The sequence below is a fragment of the Erigeron canadensis genome, chromosome 6, assembly GCF_010389155.1.
Source record: "Erigeron canadensis isolate Cc75 chromosome 6, C_canadensis_v1, whole genome shotgun sequence".
In the NCBI taxonomy this organism is placed as follows: domain Eukaryota; kingdom Viridiplantae; phylum Streptophyta; class Magnoliopsida; order Asterales; family Asteraceae; genus Erigeron; species Erigeron canadensis.
Genome location: NC_057766.1, coordinates 10924866 through 10947875, shown reverse-complemented (window position 1 = coordinate 10947875; position 23010 = coordinate 10924866). Strand labels below are relative to the sequence as shown.

Here is a 23010-nt window from a genome sequence, read left to right as displayed (position 1 = left end):
CTGCAATTCGCGACCACCCAAAAACTATGGTTTCTGCTTTTGCCTTATTTTCTCTGAAAATGCTCGGTGGTGGTTCCCTTTTCTCTTTCTCCAGCTATTGCTCCTGCGTCCGTCTTCTCCGGTTCGCGACTCAAAGGCCTAACTAACAGGTTTGTGTTCTGATTCTTTCTTCTCTTTAATTCTTTTCAGACTCAATCTTTACTCACTTGAATTCTCTATCTATTTTCTAGCGGTTTTCACTGGTAGGCGAACTCCACGGTGGTTGTTTCTTCTCTGCTTTTGCAACACAATCGGTAAGTCTTTCTTTTCTTTCTCTTTCTTTTACTTTCTCTGATTACTTATTTCTCTTGATTTAATCTTGTCTTGAATTTGATCCAATCTAGATGACTAGATCAAAAACTCTCTGTCTTTATCGAATTTGGGTTTCTCTAACCCGTTCTGACCGATATGCCCACGGTCGGTTTCTCCTCTATCTCTTTCTGGTTTCACTTCTTCTTTCTTATTGATTCCCTGAATCAATCGGTTCTCTTTCTCTGAACGATTCCTCTAAATCGTTGGTCTCTGGTTTCTCTAACCAATTCAGACCGGGCTGCTCACGGTCATTCTTCTCTTTATTGATTCCCTGAATCAATTTCTCTTTATTGATCGTCACTTGATCAACTCTTCTCTGGACGATTTCCTGAATCGTCTGTCAATTTGATACTACTGATCAAATTGTTTTTCTCTTGATTGATTTCTCCAAATCAATCTATCTCTATTGATCTTCTCTTGATCAATTCGTCTCTCTGAAACAATTCCTCTGAATTATCTGTCAATTTGATGCTTTTGATCAAATTGTTCTTCTCTTGATTGATTTCTAAATCAAACTGTCTCTATTGATCTTCTCTTGATCAATTTCTTGCAGAAACGATTCCTAAGAATTTGTTTCTGTCTCTCTTAATATGTTCTAGCAAAATGAATTCTGCTTGTTTGATTCAAGCCCCTGACGCTCTGATACCACTGTTGTCCCATTTGGATCATCTCGGGCTCGAATCAAACATTTCTATGAACAAAACTCACATACAAACTCACACTTTGTATATAATGAATTCTGTTTTGTTTTACAATGCATAGACACTTGTATATATATACATATTTCCTAACCATTGTGACTCTTCATGAAAGACCACAACCTTCCATACATAACTTTTATTGTGACTTTTCCTAAAAGTCACACCCTTCCATGAATAACTACCTATAACCACCAATAACTACCATGCGGTTATTAACTTTAATCTTGACACGTTAGACCCCTACTTAACTTATACACTTTACATACACGACACTAAATACATAAACTATCAACATAACGACCCTTCACATGGATTAATGAATTAACATTCAACACTTTTATTTAATTACTATTATAGTATTACCTATTAACGGCAACCAATGTTGTCTTTACTTTTATGAACTACCAACAGCAACCATTAAACAACAACAGAAAACCCCAAAGAATAAAGAAATCGTCTTAGTAAAAACTCTGCAACGCTTTTGACGAAGGGATTATACCCAACTTCTATTATACTGATATTTTAAACCCATTTGTTTTTATATACCTGCAGCCTCTGGGGTGTTATTTTTTAATTTATAAATATCTGCATACCACCTGTACAAATCTATCATAATCTAGAATCTTGGATTCTTCTTTAATTTTTTATACTTATACTTATCTTTTTGTTTTTGTTTTTCTCTTTTTGCAGTTCAGATTTTCTTCCTCAAATATTACTCAACTTTTCTACATTCCTTAAGCTTGCTAATGGAAATAAAATTGGGTCTATAAAGCCGCAACAGGTATTTTTCCTCTTCCTATTTTCTTCAGCCAATCTTTTAAAGATATTTTTTAATTTCCTTGATCAAATAGATTTCTTACTGTTAGGTGTTTGGTATTCATATCTCCAACGATTGCTATGTGGAGTATTTAATTATGTTAGACTATGAGATATTTTTTTTTTTTTTTGCCTTACACTATAAAAGAACGGTTTATTATGACGAAGTTACCTTTATATACATAGAAAGTGCTACATTTATTTCGCTTTAATTTTCTAGATTTATTGACCAACTACAAGATACAACAACATCTGATAATATTTTCTCAGGTACGCTCCATTATTTACATCGGACTTCGTTTATTTCTTGCATGTTTTTCTTGCTTTAATTTTAATTTTACTTTAAGTATAACCTCTATATGAGTACACCAATGAAACGTTCCCGTATTGCTGTCTGTCCACTTTTGACAGACGTAGCTTCTTCCTCCAGCTCATCATCCTCAAACAATACATACATTGACAATGGCGATTGTACTTATGTTTGTGAATATTGTCACGCAAAGTTTTGGTTTGATGAACGTGTCGTTAGCCTATCAACACGTAACTCTGTTAGATATAACAAATGTTGTAAAGGTGGCCGCGTTCGTCTCTTATTCCCTAATGACCCTCCTTCAGAGATTAAAAATCTTTTCGAACAATCTGCATTCCTGGATAATATTCGTTTATATAACTCGATATTTTCAATGACATCGTTTGGGGCAACGATAAACGATTCTATTAACGATGGATCTGCTCCATATGTTTTTAGAATTGAGGGTCAAATACATCATTGGCTTGGGACAATATGCCCACCTGTTGGCGAAACTCCACGCTTCCTTCAAAAGTACATCTATGATACCGATAACGAACTACGCAACAGACTTCCTTTTTTTTCCAGATGTACAACATGCAAATGTTCATGAAACATTTGTTGCATCGCTAATTCATGTGCTAGATAATAACAATGAATTGATCAAACTTTTCCGGCCAGCCAGAGATATGTGTCATACGGTTGATGTCCCTAATTTCTTCATTCAATTGCACACTTCATACAACAAAATCTGTTATGATACACCGGTTTAACGACTGTATTGGTGCAATTGTGTGTGACAACGACTCTGTATCTCATGAATTCGATATCGTTGTCCATCACAACAACGCAGGACCACAACACGTTAGTACAATGCATCCTTTATATATGGCCTTACAAATATCCTCTATTGTTCATCTACGGCGAGTCTGGATGGTCACCTGCTTTACGATTACACGTACCAGCTGATGAACATGAAAAACGTTTAACCATCAATATGTTCTAGAGTTACCAGTTACATGATAGGCTGAACACATATACATTATTATTAAGAGCTGGCCGCCTTTTTCAACAATACTTAGTTGATGCATACGTGTGCGTCGAGCAAGAATGACTTACCTACTTCCGTCAGAATCAAAATCAACTAAGATGTGAACACTTATGTGGTATACATGATGCCGTAGGCCGTGGTGATAACGACGGCCATAGCATTGGTAAACGCATCATTCTACCATCGACTTTCGTCGGTGGCCCACGATACATGTACAAACACTATCATGACGCACTTGCTATATGTAGAGCACATGGAAATCCACAATACTTTATCACTTTCACATGTAATGTAAAATGGCCTGAAATTACACGATACATATCTCAATACCCTTTTCTTAAGGCACAAGATCGACCTGAAATAGTCGCCCGAGTATTTAAGATGAAAGTAGATTCTTTGGTTGACTTTCTAAAAGTAGAACAGCCGTTTGGTCCTGTTGTCGCAGGTTGCTGTTCATAGTTGTTTTAGATTTCCTCTTCACATGGAAAACATTCATTAACATCTGTGTTTACGTTTTTGTTGCTAGATCTATACACAATAGAGTTCCAGAAAAGGGGACTGCCTCATTGTCATTTGTTACTATGGGTACATGAAAAGCATAGGATAAGAGATGCCGAAGAACTTGACAATTACATTAGTGCAGAAATCCCGGATCTAGCAGGTGACCCTCTTTTGCACAAGGTCGTTACTGAATTAATGATGCATGGCCCATGTGGGATTGTCAAACCACATGCCCGTTGTATGTCTACTGGTGTCTGCTCAAAAAAGTTCCCCAAACCTTATCGTGAAACAACAATTTTTGATAAAAAAGGCTATGTCCATTACAAAAGACCACTCTCTGGTAGATTTGTCATAAAAAATGACGTTCCACTCGACAACGCCTTTGTTGTTCCCTACAACAAAACGTTAGCAAGACGTTTTCAAGCGCATATTAATGTTGAATATTGTGGATGGAACATGATGATCAAGTACCTGTTCAAGTACATATCAAAAGGCGTTGATCGAATTCGTTTTAGAATTTCCAAGACTACAGATTCATCGCGTACTACACAACAAACTCCTACAGCAACAATTGATGAGATCACTGATTTTACCGATGCACGATTCATTTGTCCTCACGAGGCAGCTTGGAGACTACTAAATTTTGGAATTCATGCTCGGCATCCTGCAGTACAAGTACTAGCAGTTCATGAAGAAGAAATGCAAAAGCTATATTTCAAAAACAATGAGCACCTTGATAGATTGTTACGCAACCAGTTTTGTAAAAGAACAACTCTAACCGAGTGGTTGCATAATAACGCCGTTGATCCTGCCGGAAGACATCTATGGTACGTAGATTATTAACTCAATATCGTTGGGACTACGGATCTAAACATTGGATACCAAGGAGTAACAATAGAAGGACTAACTATGAAGAACGCACAATTGGCAGACTAGCTTATGTGCACCCAGGGTCTGGCGAGCTATTCTACCTGAGATTGTTGCTTTTCCATCAGAGAGGCTGTGAATCATTTGTAGACATAAAAACGGTCTCAGGTCAAGAACAGCCTACATATCGTGCTGCTTGTGAAAAACTTGGTCTGCTGGGAGATGATAAAGAGTGGCAGTTTGCTTTTACAGAGGCCGCTGCCTGGGCTACACCCTCAGAACTAAGATCACTGTTTACACATATGTTACTCTTCTGTGACGTATCAAATCCAATAGAGTTCTGGGAAAGCCAATGGCGTACAATGGGAGACGACATCCAACAAACATATCAACTGATGAATGAAGATGATATTAGAGATTATGTTTTGTACAAGATACAGCTGCTATTTAATTCAGGTGTCACAAATACATCGTTATCGGATTTTGGATTACCATTACCTCGACAAGATCTTTTGTTGTGCCTAAGGAACCGTTTACTATTGGAGGAGAAAAACTACGATAGAGAACAACTTTCGGCCGACAAAAACTTCATCCACAACAAATACTTATATATAATGAAGTCCTAGATGGCATTACTCAAGAATCTCAGGTTCTGCTATTTGTGTATGGTCACGGGGGTACAAGAAAATCTTTTTTGTGGAATACGATTATTTCAGCCTTACGTTCTCAAGGCAAGATCGTTTTAGCAGTTGCTGCTTCTGGAATAGCGTCTCTATTATTACCATCAGGTCGAACTGCTCATTCAAGATTCAAAATACCAATCGATTTAAACGAGACATCCATCTGTCATATAACAAAGAACACCCACCTGGCACAATTGCTAGGTGAAACTTCTCTTATTATCTGGGACGAGGGACCTATGAGCAACCGTCGATGCTTTGAGTCGCTTGACAGGTCACTTAGAGACATTCTCAGTTGTCAACATTGTCCTTTTGGAGGAAAATCTGTGTTACTAGGTGGAGACTTTCGACAAACGTTGCCAATAATTCCAGGCGCCTCAAAAACCACCATCCTAAGCTCTTCACTTCCACGTTCATATCTATGGCCATTTTTCAAGGTACACAAACTAACAAAAAACATGCGTCTTCTTTCACACTGCTCACACACAAACTCCGCTGCTGAATTTTCCGACTTCTCAATGTGGCTTCTTGATATTGGCGACGGTAAACTTGGCCAAATAGATGCCACAGACCCATGCAACACAAAAACTGTTAACATTCCTAGCAAATTTTCCATACCTTATAATGAACACGCTATTGATGATCTTATTCACTTCATATACGATGACATTTACCTCTCAAACATTTGCCCAGCTACCCTTTCCCAAAAAGCCATCGTCTGTCCAAAAAATGAAACCGTCAATGAAATCAATGATCTGGTACTTCGTCAAGCTCCAGGCGATACCAAAATCTACCTTAGCACTGACACAATTGTTCCCCACGTTGGTTGTCAAGAGGATATTGAAGTTTTGTACCCACCAGAGTACCTGAATATGCTTAACTTTAGTGGTCTTCCGAGTCACAAACTTGAGTTAAAGCCTCACTCGCCGGTTATTCTCTTACGAAACATCAATCAAACTGCAGGCCTTTGTAACGGGACCAGATAAATCATCACACAATTATTACCAAGGATTATTGAAGCACAAGTTATAACTGGCACGGCTATCGGACAACGTGTTTATATACCCAGGATTCTTTAACATACAACGACAAGGAGCTTCCATTCACTCTCAAGAGAAAGCAATTCCCGTTACGCCTTTGTTATGCAATGACCATCAACAAAAGTCAAGGTCAATCCCTCAATAAGATTGGCATCTACCTACCATAACCCATTTTCGGCCACGGTCAATTATATGTTGCCTTATCACGAGCTACCTCACCTGATGCACTGAAAATAGTTATTAAACCTACCCAAGAAACCACTGACAATTAAACAAAAAACTTTGTTTATTCAGACTTCTTAAATGAAATTGCCCCGTTATAAAATCGAAGACCTTCACAGGTATCTTTGTAGCAGCACTTCACTCCTTTTTAGATGTTTACGACGGTCTTTTGTCTAAATGCACTCACTTCATTTGCTGTTTTCCTGCAGGATAACATGACTACGACAACTGTATATTACTGATAAACTTATGATAAATCATACCACTAGAGACCCAGATAATCATAATGTAAGTCATTATTTGTAGCTATAAAAAGCTAAGCCATGTTCTATTACACGTCATCAGTCATAACACAACCTTTGTAAACTAACAGGAATGAGGAATTGCATCTGAGAACATAATAATGACCAATGTTGTTACAACCGAACCCGACAAATGTTACTGCAACTGAACTGAAGATATTCTGGTGTTACTTACAAAAATAATTTTGTCGTCTGCTCATGTATATGTAAATGAAATATGTATCATATATCTTTACTGCAAGCTTTGCTTACTGTGAGTTAGGAAGTTTCTTAACCTCAGTATCAATAAGCACAGCTACTATGTACTTCCCGGGGCAACACCCGGGTAGATAACTCGTTATCACCAAGTATAAAGTTGGTTTCTTATATGTGATTAAGCAAGTATGGTGTGACTAAGCAATGTCAATGTAGGCCAAGTGTCCGTAAATTTTATTGTTATTATTAACAATATTATAAATTTACATAATCATTTATTTATTTATTTCTTTATTATATATGTATGTTAAAATATTGAACCTAATATATGTATATATATTTAAGAAAATGAGACGTTACAATTCTCCCCAACATATCTGTAATCACGTCCTCGTGATCCATAATGCAAGCAAAGAATTAATATGAACTCTTCGTGTTCCCCAGTGTATTCGGATATTTCATTTATTTTTAAAACTAACTTATAATTATTCTTTTATCAGCCATTGTCAACATATATTTATATTCAAATATGAGTTTGCAATTTAGCTTATTTCGTTTATTTTAAGGCTTTATACTTTGTTCTCAGCTCCTAGTGTTTCATCTCTATTTTGTTTACTATTTATTTTCTAACTGAGTTCGTCTCCAATCTCTACATTTCTTAATCGTCTTCCATGGTCATCTTACTTTAGTTACTCTGACTTCTATTGACGTTCTCCCAAATTCTTTTATACCACAATTACTAGAGGCTAGAGCTCCAAAATTTTATTTTCTATTTATTTTTCAAGTTATAGTTTTCCAAGTGATCAACTAGTCATACTTTCAAACAATACTATTCTAATTCTGTGGATTCTAATCGATTCATTTCCCAAGATTGTTCTCTTTTTTTTTTCTTCTTTTCTTTAATGCACACATTGTAACCAAATTACTACGCTCATTTCCTTATCACATGAACTAAATCCTTTCATATTATTCTTAGTCTCAATCACACCTTATACAAATTCTCATAATTTACTCCAACATTTAGAAAGAAGGGATAAGTACCTGGGAATGTAATGAACTATGCAAGAATATTTATGTTATGTAATGAACTACTTAGATGTTTATTATATGTAATGAACTTTTAAATCCTATTTATTGGATGCAACCGGGTATATGTGGCAACCATATAAGCTGCCACTTGTAAGTTTTTGATTGGTCAGATACATCCAATAACCTAGATTTGAAAGTTCATTACATACAATAAACATCCAAGTAGTTCATTACACAACTTAAACATTCGTGCATAGTTCGTTACATTCCCAGACACTTATCCCTTAGAAGAATTCAACCATTCATTATCTCTCGATTTAAATTCTTGTCCTAGTTGTCCCCCCCCCCCTTTTCCGTGCTTTCTAAAACGAATCACAACTTTCTATGGCGGGACTTTTAACATTACACGATCACCTACTTCAAACTCTATTGGTCGTCTTCTTTTATCAGCGTAAGACTTTTGTTTATTTTATACCTTTTTTTTAATAGATTTTCTCGAATTCGTTCAATCTTTAAAGTTGTCCCTTGGATGATATAAATCCCAACTAGTTCCATTTGGCTTACTTCTCCCCAACATATACACTTTCTGTCATAAAATTGTTCTCTTAATTCAATTCTACCAACAAGACCTCAATCTTCTTTCTTGTATCTACAATCAATCACTTGTCATATCACTTATAATCGAGACATCTAATATCTTAATAATAGCTAATTGACCATCATGTAATTGTTTTTTTTATACATCTTTCTGACCGACTCCTAAATCTTTTAATAATCTCCTAGAAATCCACAAATCAATTTAGTCATCTTATGTCAAGACTATTATTATTATTATTATTATTATCATTATTATTATTATTATTATATATAAATATTTTTTTTAATTAATTAATTTTTTTTTTTAAAAAACATGATTCCCAATCACCGTCTTTATTTTAGTCTATCCCATCAGGCCACCACTCCATCTCTTCTATATATGCTCTCCCAAATTCTTTCACACAATACCTATGGAATCCTTTTATTATTGTTACTAGCGAATTTACCCGGATTCAACTCGGGCGTTTTAATTAAAATTATAAAACTATAAAAAGATGCATGTAATTTTTGTCATTAATATATTATAAATCAATATGGAGATGATGAATTGAATAACATAATAATTATTAAAAAAATTTCTTTGTTTGTAATAAAAGATTAGAAACTTTAAATAACTATTTAGTGAGCTATTTTTAATTAAAAGTATTGTAATATATTTATGACATCATAATTAAAATAAAGACATTTTAAGAAAAAATGTAGACTTGCCACCTCACAATTTTTCTAAAAATATTTTTAAAAGACAATTGTCTTTTATTTAGTATAGAGATTATGGTAAAAATGTATAAACTACTTTTAGCAATTTCATCATTACAACTATCTCATTTATCTACTCACTATACATTTATACCTAAGTCTACTTTATTATTTATTAATCAATAATTTTTTTTTCTATGATAGTGAAAATCCCAAATTTTCATAATCCAACATTTGAGACGACAATTTTTTTTCTTCCGTCTATTCCTTCAATTACTCAACTAGTATGCCTTATGCTCATCTATATGGTCATATTTCTCCATTATTTCTAAGAATAAGAACTTCTACTAACCATTTTCAAATCGATTTCTGATGTGTAAAATCTAGTCTTAAATTTATAAACAAGAAAATACTAATAGTTAGAATTTTACACACAGGCAGTGTACCTTATCATGTATAGTAAAACTATCAGTAAGTCCAGAATCGAACACAGTGACTGATTTAGAGCAAGTGAGTTTAAAGCAGTTTAAAAAGAGTTTGGTTTTTAAAGACACCACGTCATATTGATTTTAATTTTAAAGTTAGTTAGATTTAAAAGAGTTAGAAATTCCGTAGAATTTATCGGAAAGAAAATTGTTTTAAATCAAATAAGATGAGAAGATCATCCACTTCGACTCCATGATACACTTTATTTAGGTTGCATATTTTTAAAGTACCAATTCGAATATGTTAATTTTATAACCGAGAACTAACAAAGACTCACCCCGTACCCGTCAAGATTGTTACTTTATTAAATTCCTTTAATTAACTAGTTCCATTACTAAGACCGGTACCCCAAGACGCCTTTCATAACTTTCCTAGCCAATTAATTGTTTTGGTTATTTAGATAACAATTGTGTCTATTGATTGTACCCAACCATTAACCCGTTAACCCTTATTAACTATCAATTACTTCCTACCGTACCCGTCATAGAAACAATTGCTTCTAACCAAGCAATCAAAATAACTTCTACACAACCTAGTTACCACTGAAGTTATGCAAAAACTATCCGCAATTGAAAGTTAAATAACAAAGAATTAATAAGCTAAGATTACGACACAACGTTAAATCAAATCAACTTGAATTTCAAAAGATTTATGCAACCATTATTCAATGTATCACTTCATCTCAGTGGATGACGAATTATTTAGCTACTCATAATCAAAAACAAAGCACAAAGAGTAAAAACAGAGAAGAACATATTGTACCAATGTGTAGAAAACAAGTAAACGCTAAGAAAATCGACAACCGAATGCCTTGGAGATCATGAACAACCCTTAGACCTTGATGGACGAAAAAGCTGCTAAGAATACCCCCAAAGAACCCTAAAGTCGAATAGAAGTGATTGTGTGTCGAATGGGAGGGTTATGGCCTTGTATTTATAGAGTTTGCAAGAGGTCTTCACATACCGACCTACAGGTGCGACACACCAAGCTTCAGGTGCGGCGCACCTGACCTTGTTACCAAATTTGAAGCTGCCCGATATGTGACGCACCACAGGGTTGGTGCGTCGCACCTCCCTGCTTTCTAACTTCTTCCAAGTTTCTGAATAGAAAATGCTCCGCACCTCCTTACATGGTGCGACGCATCAACCTTGTTTTCAGCCAAAACTTGTAGTTTCCATTCCATCTTCACTCGTATGCGTCCACGAACCATCCCAATGCATCTTAAAGTCTTCCAACAACTGTTTCTAACCATTTTACCTGTTCTAAGCCTGAAATCACTAGCAACACCATCAAAGCATCGAATATACATATAATTTACACATAATTAAGTTTAAAACGTCTTAGAAACGATATGGGAATATGCATATAAATGGACATATCAAATCCCCTCATACTTAAACCTTGCTTGTCCTCAAGCAAATTCAGATTTCAAAACATTCATTCCCTTGGTACACAATCTTGAAAAACATGTCAATTATCAAAAAGAAGCTAAACCATGAAAGTTAGAAAACAAATGAGAATGGTCAAGCAGTTTTAATCTTAAATGGAAATTGAAATGTTTGACAATATTTGAATGATCCATAAGCCTAGAAAACACGACTAAGCACTTTAATCAAATGAAAGAAGAACATCTCAACTAACTTTCTCCAACTAACAAACTATTGGGTTGAAATATTGTATCAATCACTCGAAGCCTAGTCGTGATGCATATATTTTAACCATAGGCTTGTAATAGAATCGTCCCTATGTCGCCATGGCGCTAACACCATATAACGTCTATCAAAAGAGGTAAGTAATACGGTTGTAATGTACAAAGGCTTACAAGGGTATTTAACAATGTGTATGGGAATTTAGGATATAATTGGTGTTAAAAGGAAATAACACAAAGTTTAACATATAGTCTAGTCCAACACAACCCTTATCACTAGTTGCCAATCTAACCAACCCAAAAGACATTCTCCCGACTCTACTCCCCCAATAGACCGATAAATACCGACACCATTGTGGTGTATCACCTTCAAACGACTTCTAACCACCAACTCTTACCCATATTGGCTTTAACAAACATTGCCAACTTCAAATGAAGAATATAATCAATCAAAGAACACTTTGTTGGTTTAAACTTATGTACCAACTCTACATTTATTTGCCAAAGATGAGGGAAATACCAAATGACAGTCCAAGTTCTTCTTTTTCTTTAGTTTTTTCTGTTTTTTCATTCTTTTCATTCTCTTTTCTTTTTAATGAACTACTTTTACCCTGTCTAATTAGTATCCCTTTTTTTACAACTTTAAAATTTTGTTGACAAATCATAAACAATCATGCTAATCCGAATAATCTAGACTTAATCAATAGTTATGACGACATCAATCTACCCCCAATAGAGAATACACCAACCCGACACAATCAAGACAACCCCAAACCATCCAACTAGCATAGGCAACTAATGATCAACCAAGGATTTCGACTATCAGTATGGTGAGGATAGGTTACATATTTAAGTGGATTTAAATACAAACGAAAGGCTCAACATGTTTTCTAAGTGTATCTTGCACTAAAAATGAGTGCAACAAAGGTTTAACAAGGGAAATTCACTAACCAATATGATTAGCTACTAAAGCACATGCACATAAACATGGTTAAACAATGATAAACATAACAAAAGGGTGAATAAACAAAGAATAAGGGTTAAATCCTAAAATTACCTCTTTATCATCTAGCAAATTATGGGACGATCAACTAAGACAAGTTCTAGAATCAACGCAATCACCGGCACACTCATATCAAAGAAAGAAAAGCGGAAATGGAATAAATTAACCTCAAACTTGCACATCATAGTTCAAAGCTCTAAAAGAGACTTTTACTTCCGGATAAATCCAAAAGCCTATGAGAGAGACAAATTTACAAGGCAACTAAACCAAAACCGTAAAACCTATCAAATCTATAAATGAATCAAGATCTCACATAATGGGTGTTTTGTGGTAGAGTGTGCTAGTCATGTAATCAATCCAGAAGGATTTGCTCTAACGATCATTCAAAACACATTTCACAATTTAAATAGTTTTACCAAAGGGAAATATAGTTTAATTACTAATGTGATTAAACCTATGTGACAAAAGTAATTAAACTATAGGACAAACAATCAAAAGTTAAAAACCTATTCAAACTTATCAAAAAGAGTCTCAATTTCACCCGGCTTTTTCCTATTTACCTACCCCCCCATACTTGAGTTGTACCATGTCCTCATTGTACAATTAACTAATAAAAACTATGGGAAATAGGAAAAAGAAAATAAAAACAAAAGAAAAGAAAAACTTGCCGGATGTTGGTAAATGTTGGAATGCTAGGTAGATTCGTCACAATGAATGAGCGCTGAACTTACTGCCAGCATATGCATATGAATAACTCCTCTCCAAAAGCATAAAAACACAACCAAAAACAAACTCAACAAAAGAAGCATTAGAATATTAGCTAAACGAAATAACCATCCAACCCCCCCCCCCCCCATACTTAGCGTTTACCGTACATACCAAATAAACTAACCTAAATACGGAAAAGTAAAAATGTATGATTGCCAACCAAGGGCATTACAACCAAATCGAACATCAAATGTGCAATGTTTCAATACCATCAACCCAAGTGAACCAATAAAATCATGATGACTCAATGCCCACGGAATCCGGCACCGCCATCCAATCACCATAACATCCATAAAATCAAGGGTCAGGGAATACAGAAGGAACACTGTCAGCACCGTCAGGGTTACGTTCAGCAGCAAACCAATCATCTCCCGGAGCAACATGGGGAGTACCCATACCCGTGTGTCCTCTAGTCTCACCTCCACCCGGTGTGGAGTAACTAAAGAAATCGCCTCCATATCTAGGAGCACCGGTATACATCCCATAACCCGAAGTATGGGTAGCTGTATCAAACTCGGGAGGTCTGTACGAGTATGTGTCCTGCTAATAACCCTGTGAAGGAAAGAGATAATCAAAAGTACCTTGGCTGGGAGGCACTATCTCATGAGGGGTAAAAGTAGGAATCTCCGGGCGCTCATCTTCATCAACTTGGCTGTACTGCTGCTGGTGAAACTGCTCATACTGACTCTCCTACATCAGACGGAAGTGCTCTTGTTGACCAAGCACTCGGTGAAGCATACTGTTTGCCGTCCGGGCATTATCGAGCAACATGTCCGTAGACCCTTGAAGACCAAAAACAGCCCCCTGCAAAGAAGATAAATCAAAAGATGATGAAGAAGAACCGACTGCAAACTGTGGGACACTAGATCCATCATCCCTACGCCTCTTTCCCACCGGTCTCTGCTCCTCCGGTAAATCCCCCACAAAAACATCCCGACCATCTACCTCAAAGATCAAACCAAAGCTTATCAAATCATTGATTCCAAACCGACTACATAGAATCTTCACCAAACTTCTTGTGTTCCGATTTGTATCAAACCCCAACATCACAAAAATCTTGCAAATAAAATTTCCACAAACAAGCACACGATCCGTATTTGTGGCAAGATACTTTGCCAACACATAGGGTGCACAAGCAAAAGTGGAAGGAGAACCTTCATAGAACAACCTCATAAGCCATGCATCCGTTGGGGAAACTTTTTCATTATGATCATTGTGAACCAAGAAACAATGTATAATCATCCGATGAATAACCTTCAAGATATGTACCTGAATTTCGGATACCTTACTAACCGCCATGGCCAACTTACCACTTCCACCTATCTCAAACCAAAAATCCTTAGTCGTCTTATCATCATCAAAACCTGTAATGTCTTTATTAAACACACCTTTCCTATCAAACTCATACGTATCCATATCATTCAACTCGGTTCCCGAAACCATCCCAGTTAGATAAGCAAATTCAGGTACCGTACAATGCCTTTGAACTCCCCCTGCTCTAAAATGAATCACCTTCCTAGTATAGAAGTCCTCCCTTTTCAAATTCAAATCAACTCTTATTGTACACAAAAATTCGAGACACCATTCACGAACCGGTGTAATATCACAATTAAAGATATTCTCCCACATTCTATATGTCTTAATCTCACCATTGGCATTCCTACTCTTGCAAGTGATCATTTTCATAATCGGCTCCCTAATATTTAATTTCTCAAAATCACCCCAACTAACAACCTTTGGTTCCATAACATGCTTATAACGAAGGTCTTGGAAACGATTCATATAATGAATTCTTTCGTTACCTGTAACTCCAGGGAATCGTAACCACTCATGTGGTTCATTGTAAGCGCACTATCTCTAAAACGGTGGTTGTCATTCAGATCGGGTTCTCCAAAGTCATACCCACGTCTTATGCCCGGAACAAACTCCTCACTGCTACTGGAGCCTTCCACCTGCTTCCCTTTCTGTGAAAATAGACAAGAACAACAAAACAAGTAGGCATAAGTCACGAGAAACAAGAACGAACAAAAACAAAAATTTCAGACCACCTGGTGCGTCGCACCTCCTGCATTTTAGAAATTCTAAACCCCCCCGATATGCGTCGCACCCCACACATGGTGCGGCGCACCTCCTTCAGGATAAATCGTTTTATTTTCAAAACAATTCTAGAATGTCTTATGAATAAACAAACAATCTTCCCTCTCTATTTCAAATACATGTCACTGTCAAAAATCTCCTTAACCATAATCAAAACAAGCAACATAAAATTACTCTAAATTAAAGCTATTGAACACTAATTTAAACATCAACATACCATCCTAACCCATCCAACATCAAAAACCCCAAATCATTTCCAAATTACTCAAGAAACCTAATCCGAATTTCTTCAAATTGAACGAAATTACCAGTTCATTAATAGTTCAAATGATGAAAAATACAAAACCCATTCAAAAGATTCAAGTAATTTCGTCTTAAGCTCAATAATTTTTAAAAACACCTTTAATCCGGATTAGAGATGAACAATGGAGAACAATGAAAGAATACTTACCTTGGAGAACAATCCCCTAACCATCTTGAAAGAAATAATAAAAAGAAAGTGAAATTGGAATTTGATTTTATGAATTTGAAATCCTTTAGAAAGCAAAGAAAACAAGAATACTAAGGAAGTGTGTGTGTTTTGTGTGCTTTGTGTCGTCCCAGGGAAAGAAAAGAAAAGAAATGGGTAGGCTTTCAATCCAGATTTCGGGCCTACAAGAATCCTAACCCAATCCAATAAGTCAATGCAAGTCAAACAGGGTCAAACTGGTCAAAACACTAGGTGGTGCAGCGCACCCCCTCACTTGGTGCGTTGCATTTTTTATACAGAATCTGCACTTCTTTGAAATACCACAAGGTGCGGCGCACCTGCCTTCTGGTGCGGCGCACCAGTAGCCAAACTTACCTTTCGCACTTACCTTGTCTCGTTATGACTTACCGTAACAATTTTGGAACACTTTGGAACCTGGATAAAGTTTTGAGGCATTTCATCTTTCTTTGTGATGTTCCCTTGACGTTGACACGCATCACAAGTATCCACCAAAGTTTGAGCTTCCTTGAAAATTGTTGGCCAATAAAAACCTGCATCAAAAACTTTGTTACTAGTAACGGTTGGTCCATAATGACCACCGGTTGGCCCTTGGTGGCATCGATCCAAAATCAAACGAGTTTCTCCACCCGCAACACATATTCTAATCATTCCATCTGCACAAACACGAAACAAATAGGGTTCTTCCCAATAATAATGCTTAACATCGGAAAAGAACTTTTTCCTTTGTTGATTTGTCCATCCTTTTGGAAGTACCCCTGCAATGAGATAGTTAGCAAAATCTGCATACCATGGAACATTAGATTCAATACTCATTAAAGACTCATCCGGGAATGCATCATCAATATCATCCCCCATAGGTTCCTCACGGTGAGGATCCTCTAACCTACTCAAATGATCGGCTGCCAAATTTTTAGCCCCTTTCTTATCCTTTATCTCAATATCGAACTCTTGCAAAAGCAAGACCCAACGTATGAGACGAGGTTTAGCATCTTGTTTAGCAAACAAGTACTTAAGGGCCGAATGATCGGTAAAAACAATAGTCTTACTAAGAACCAAATACGACCTAAACTTATCAAATGCATACACAACCGCAAGTAACTCTTTTTCAGTAGTACTGTAATTTTGTTGAGCACTATTAAGAGTCTTGCTAGCAAAGTAAATAGGACGAAAATGATTACCTTCTCTTTGCCCTAAAACTGCTCCAACTGCAAAATCACTCGCATCACACATTAGTTCAAAAGGTTGAGACCAATCGGGAGAAACCATAATGGGTGAGTGAGTCAAACAACCTTTCAACAAAACAAATGCCTTCAAACAATCCGAATTAAATTCAAAAGGCACATCCTTCTCAAGCAAACGAGTCATAGGTCGGATATCTTAGAAAAATCTTTAATAAACCTACGGTAGAACCCGGCATGACCTAAGAAACTTCTAACACCTTTAACATTAGTTGGTGGAGGTAATTTAGCAATAACATCAATTTTAGCCTTATCTACCTCAATCCCTAAACTAGACACCTTATGACCCAACACTATGTCTTCTTTAACCATAAAATGACATTTTTCCCAATTAAGAACAAGGTGTGCCCGCTCACATCGCTCAAGCATCTTATCCAAGTTGGAAAGACACTTGTCAAAAGAGACACCAAAGACCGAGAAGTCATCCATGAAAACCTCCATAGATGTTTCTAACATGTCTTGGAAAATCACGATCATACACCTTTGGAAGGTGGCGGGAGCATTACACAATCCAAATGGCATCCTACGATAAGCATATGTGCCAAAAGGACATGTAAAGGTCGTCTTTTCTTGATCGTTGGTGTTAATGGGTATTTTAAAGTACCCGGAGAAACCATCAAGAAAGCAAAAATACTCATTTCCGGCTAACCGTTCGAGCATTTGGTCAATAAAGGGTAGAGGAAAATGGTCTTTACGGGTTGCATCATTTAATTTCCTATAATCAATACACACACGCCACCCGGTAACCGTTCTAGTTGGCACAAGTTCATTATTCTCATTAGTGACAACGGTCATCCCCCCCTTCTTTGGTACATAATGGACCGGACTTACCTATGGACTGTCAGAGATAGGATAAATAATACCGGCATCCAAAAGCTTAATTATCTCTTTCTTAACGACATCTTTCACATTCGGATTTAGCCTCCTTTGTCTTTGAACACTTGGTTTGAAATTTTCATGCAAATAAATCTTATGTTTACAAAATTCGGGGCTATTTTCGGGTATGTCAGTTGTACGCCAAGCAAAGGCTCTTTTATGAGCCTTCAACACAGTCATTAACTTACCTTTCTCATCATCCGAAAGTGATGATGATATGACAACGGGAAGAAGCGACTTACCTTCAATGAATGCATATTCCAAGTGCTCGGGAAGTGGCTTGAGCTCCAAATTGGTTGGTGGATTGTCTACCGAAGTTTCAATCTTCAAACCATCCCTCTCAATTTCCTCAAAAGTCTCATCTTCCGGCATTGATTCATCCGCGCTTACCTCCATAATCTCTCTTACCATGTCCGCAACCATCACTTGGTCCTCTTTACTACAAGCAAGCAAAGCTTCTCCCTCATCCGTGTCCAAGAAACTCATCAATTCCATTTCCAAAGCTTCGTCTTCTTCAATTACATCAATCCTGAAACAAGAATCATCGGTAGATATAGGATGTTGCAAAGCTTTATCAATTGAAAACGAAATTCTATCATTTCCTATGCCTAATGAGATAATCTTATCCTTAACACGAATGATGGCATCGGCCATATACAAGAAAGGTCGGCCTAAAATAAGAGGAACCTTAGCATCCTCTTCCATCTCAAGAATAACAAAATCGGCCAAAAAGACAATATGGCCTATTTTCACACACAAATTTTCCGCAATCCCCATAGGATATTGGAAAGAATGATCAACGAGCCTAATGCTCATCCGAGTTGGCTTAAGAGCCGCTAAAGACAATCGCCTATAAACCGAAAAAGGCATCAAATTAATGCTTGCACCAATGTCGGCCAAAGCTTCACAATTAAGCTTATCATCTAGAGAACAAGTAATGAGAAAACTCCCTGGATCTTCAAGCTTGGAGGAATTTGGTTTTGCACAATCCCCGAACACTCCGCATTAAGGAAAGTAGCCTTAGCTTCCTCTAGCTTCCTCTTATCCGTTACAAGATCCTTGATGAACTTAGCATAATTCGGCATCCCTGAAAGCAAATCAACCAAAGACACATTAATATGTACCGATTTAATCATTTCTACAAACTTACGGTATTGCTCCTGGAGCTTCTCCTTCCTCAATCTTTGAGGGAAAGGAATCTTCGGCTTGTATGGCTTGACTTGAGGCTCATCAATCGTTGGTTTAGCTACCGGTGTAGCAACCGGAGTAGTAGATGTAGATGGACCGGCCGGTGATTTCATGGCTTGGTTCGGCTCCATTACAATCTCTTCATCAACTTGTTCATCTTCTTCTTCATCCTCACCATCAACCTGCGTAGGAACATTAGTAGCACTAGAAATGGAAGGAGAAATAGGAGAATTAACTACCTTTTCCGACCGAGTAGTAATGGCATTTACATGCTCATTCCTAACATTCGGGTGTTGATACTTATTACCTCCATCATTCGAACCGGAAGGCTTAGGATTTTGTTGGGTATTACTTGGCAATGAACCTTGTTGACGATTAGAATTACCCATTCTATCAAGCCTTACTCCTAAATCCTTGATCGCCGCTTGATGACTTTTGATATTTTGATTCAACTTATCATTCAAAGCGGTGATGTCGGTTCGGTAGTTTTCATTCTTCTTGTCTTGATCAACCATGAACTTCTTCATAAGATCCCTAAGCTCGGCATTAGGATCAACAACCTCTACCGGTTGAACCGAAGGACCTCCTTGATTTCTTCCTTGCCATGAAGCTCCCAATGTGGACCTATAATTTCCTACACCATTAGAATTAAAGTTAGAATTAGAATTACCTTGGTACCGGTTTTGATAAGCTCCATTCCTTTGAAATAGTCCTCGATTTGCAAACGGTGGTTGATATTGATTTTGAACATAATCAACTTCTTCGTTTCGTGGTGCCTTACCACAATCCTCCGTGTAATGCCTATCACCACAAATATCACAACCCGCAACCGCCGTCTTCAAATCTTTCTCAATCAACCCAAATCTACCATCCATGCTTGCGAATTGCTTATCCATGTGACTTGCCAATGCCTTAACTTCAGCCACCACTTCATTACCACTATCAACTCGAGCCACACTTCTCCTTCCCGTTTTCACAAGATCCGGTTTAGTCCTACCCGCTTCTTGAATTACACTAGTACGAACCATATCCTCCATAATCTTATAGGCTTCATTATAGGTTACATTATTAATGTTACCTCCATAAGCCCAATCCGATTCCCTTTGAGTACGGCTATCTAAACCCCGGAAAAAAAATAAGAATGTGCTCATTCAATCGAATACCATGCCCCGGACAATTTCTCATCAGCTCCTTCAATCTCTTCCAAGCATCAACCAAATCCTCACCACTAATTTGCTTAAAGGCCCGAATCTCCAACTTCATTGTTTCAACCAATTGAGCCGGAAAGAACCGCTCAATGAATCCTTCCCTCAACTCTTCCCATGTTTCAAATATGTTGTCATCGAGATTCTAATACCAATTTGTCGCCTCTCCCGTGAGAGACAACGGAAACAATTCGAGCTTAACAAGTGGCATTTGAGTCTCCCCATACTTGAACAATCGACAAACTTTTTCAAACTTCTCCACATGATCATAAGGATCCCACTTAACAACCCCATCGAATTGATTCTCTTCAACCCTAGACAAGTGATTACCTTTGACATTGAAATTTGGAGCGGTGGTTGGAGGACGACTAGCCGAGCCCCTATTAGGTGCAATGACTCGAGTACTCTCCCCAATAGTCCTATCAAAAGGGTGAACCATGTCTTCGGCCATGTTTCTTGGTGTAGTAGGAGGTGTAGAGGGTGGAGTGGAGTTTGGTGTTGAGTTTGGTGAATTCTTCGGTGAAGTCTTTGGTGGAGTTTGAGGTTTATTTTCCGGTGGTGTGGAACTTTCGGCTTCAACATTTAAGTTTAAGGTATCTATTTTGCTAGATGAAGGGTTAACGGTTTTAGATGGTTGCCTTCCTCTTCTGTTCGTCTTTCCCGGATTTGATTGAGGGCTTACTAGTGGAATACCGGTAGCCCTTGTGGTCATTAACTAAAAAACAAAACCTGAAAACACAAACAAAGAAAATCGTAAAACGCACCAAGTTACACAAAATAAACAAAACAGAAAATTTAAACTAAAAATTGAAAAGTAACCTAAGAAAGCAAGTAACTTTCTTGCACTAGAGTACAAGAAAGGATCAACTACGAAATCTCAAACTAAAACTCTTAAATTAGTCCCCGGCAACGGCGCCAAAAACTTGATGTGTAAAATCTAGTCTTAAATTTATAAACAAGAAAATACTAATAGTTAGACTTCTACACACAGGCAGTGTACCTTATCATGTATAGTAAAGCTATCAGTAAGTCCAGGATCGAACACAGGGACTGATTTAGAGCAAGCGAGTTTAATGCAGTTTAAAAAGAGTTTGGTTTTTAAAGACACCACGTCATATTGATTTTAATTTTAAAGTTAGTTAGATTTAAAAGAGTTAGAAATTCCGTAGAATATATCGGAAAGAAAATTGTTTTAAATCAAATAAGATGAAAAGATCATCCACTTCGACTCCATGATACACTTTATTTAGGTTGCATATTTTTAAAGTACCAATTCAAATATGTTAATTTTATAACCGAGAACTAACAAAGACTCACCCTGTACCCGTCAAGTTTGTTACTTTATTAAATTCCCTTAATTAACTAGTTTCATTACTAAGACCGGTACCCCAAGACACCTTTCATAACTTTCCTAGCCAATTAATTGTTTTGGTTATTTAGATAACAATTGTGTCTATTGATTGTACCCAACCATTAACCCGTTAACCCTTATTAACTATCAATTACTTCCTACCGTGGATGATTACTTCCACAATTGAAAGTTAAATAACAAAGAATTAATAAGCTAAGATTACGACACAACGTTAAATCAAATCAACTTGAATTTCAAAAGATTTATGCAACCATTATTCAATGTATCACTTCATGTCAGTGGATGACGAATTATTTAGCTACTCATAATAAAAAACAAAGCACAAAGAGTAAAAACAGAGAAGAACATGTTGTACCAATGTGTAGAAAACAAGTACACGCTAAGAAAATTGACAACTGAATGCCTTGGAGATCACGAACAACCCTTAGACCTTGATGGACGAAAAAGCTGCTAAGAATACCCCCAAAGAACCCTAAAGTCGACTAGAAGTGATTGTGTGTCGAATGGGAGGGTTATGGTCTTATATTTATAGAGTTTGCAAGAGGACATCACAAACCGACCTACAGGTGCGACGCACCAAGCTTCAGGAGCGGCGCACCTGACCTTGTTACCAAATTTGAAGCTGCCCGATATGCATTGCACCACAGGGTTGGTGCGTCGCACCTCCCTGCTTTCCAACTTCTTCCAAGTTTCTGAATAGAAAATGCTCTGCACCTCCTTACATGGTGCGACGCACCAACCTTGTTTTCAGCCAAAACTTGTAGTTTCCATTCCATCTTCACTCGTATGCATCCACGAACCATCCCAATGCATCTTAAAGTCTTCCAACAGCTGTTTCTAACCATTTTACCTGTTCTATGCCTGAAATCACTAGCAACACCATCAAAGCATCGAATATACATATAATTTACACATAATTAAGCTTAAAACGTCTTAGAAACGATATGGGAATATGCATATAAATGGACATATCAATTTCCCTTCACCTTTTAGCCCAATTGCTTGTACTTATTCGATTTATATATCCATATGTCTGTATCTTCTATCTTATATCAAATCATTAACATCTTGATTGCTTAGACTTAATCTAAATCAAGTACTCGCTTATTCTAAATCATTTGATCTTTATCTCAAAATCAGTTCAAAATTTTAAATCTACATAGTTATGCTAACAACAATTTCTATAATGTAGGCATACTTATTTTCCGTATCTATGTTACTAATGTCTGTAGTAATGTTACATCACTTGTACCTTTCGTTGTTTGTTCTTATTCTTCAACATTACATGTTTATAATTTTCCT

At 36.9% G+C, this 23010-nt stretch overlaps 2 protein-coding genes and 2 long non-coding RNA genes across 4 annotated transcripts; 3 read left to right on the top strand and 1 right to left on the bottom strand.

Moving 5' to 3' along the window:
- The first annotated feature begins 260 nt into the window (after nucleotides 1-260).
- On the top strand, nucleotides 261-2124 carry LOC122602672. Its single transcript, XR_006324362.1, has 3 exons — nucleotides 261-293; nucleotides 1743-1833; nucleotides 2089-2124. It is a non-coding gene; the product is annotated as an uncharacterized LOC122602672 (long non-coding RNA).
- Nucleotides 2125-2239: 115 nt separating this feature from the next.
- On the top strand, nucleotides 2240-5202 carry LOC122604298. The gene is made up of 4 exons (XM_043777185.1): nucleotides 2240-2747; nucleotides 3342-3653; nucleotides 3735-4536; nucleotides 4596-5202. The coding sequence occupies exons 1-4, from the start codon at nucleotides 2240-2242 to the stop codon at nucleotides 5200-5202; spliced, it is 2229 nt and encodes a 742-aa protein (XP_043633120.1).
- A 69-nt stretch (nucleotides 5203-5271) lies between these two features.
- LOC122605535 lies at nucleotides 5272-7052 on the top strand. The gene is made up of 3 exons (XR_006324630.1): nucleotides 5272-6637; nucleotides 6728-6806; nucleotides 6892-7052. It is a non-coding gene; the product is annotated as an uncharacterized LOC122605535 (long non-coding RNA).
- A 13429-nt stretch (nucleotides 7053-20481) lies between these two features.
- LOC122604297 (circumsporozoite protein-like) lies at nucleotides 20482-21048 on the bottom strand. Its single transcript, XM_043777184.1, has one exon. It carries the CDS (start codon nucleotides 21046-21048, stop codon nucleotides 20482-20484), a length of 567 nt encoding a protein of 188 aa, XP_043633119.1.
- Between the last annotated feature and the right edge of the window lie 1962 nt (nucleotides 21049-23010).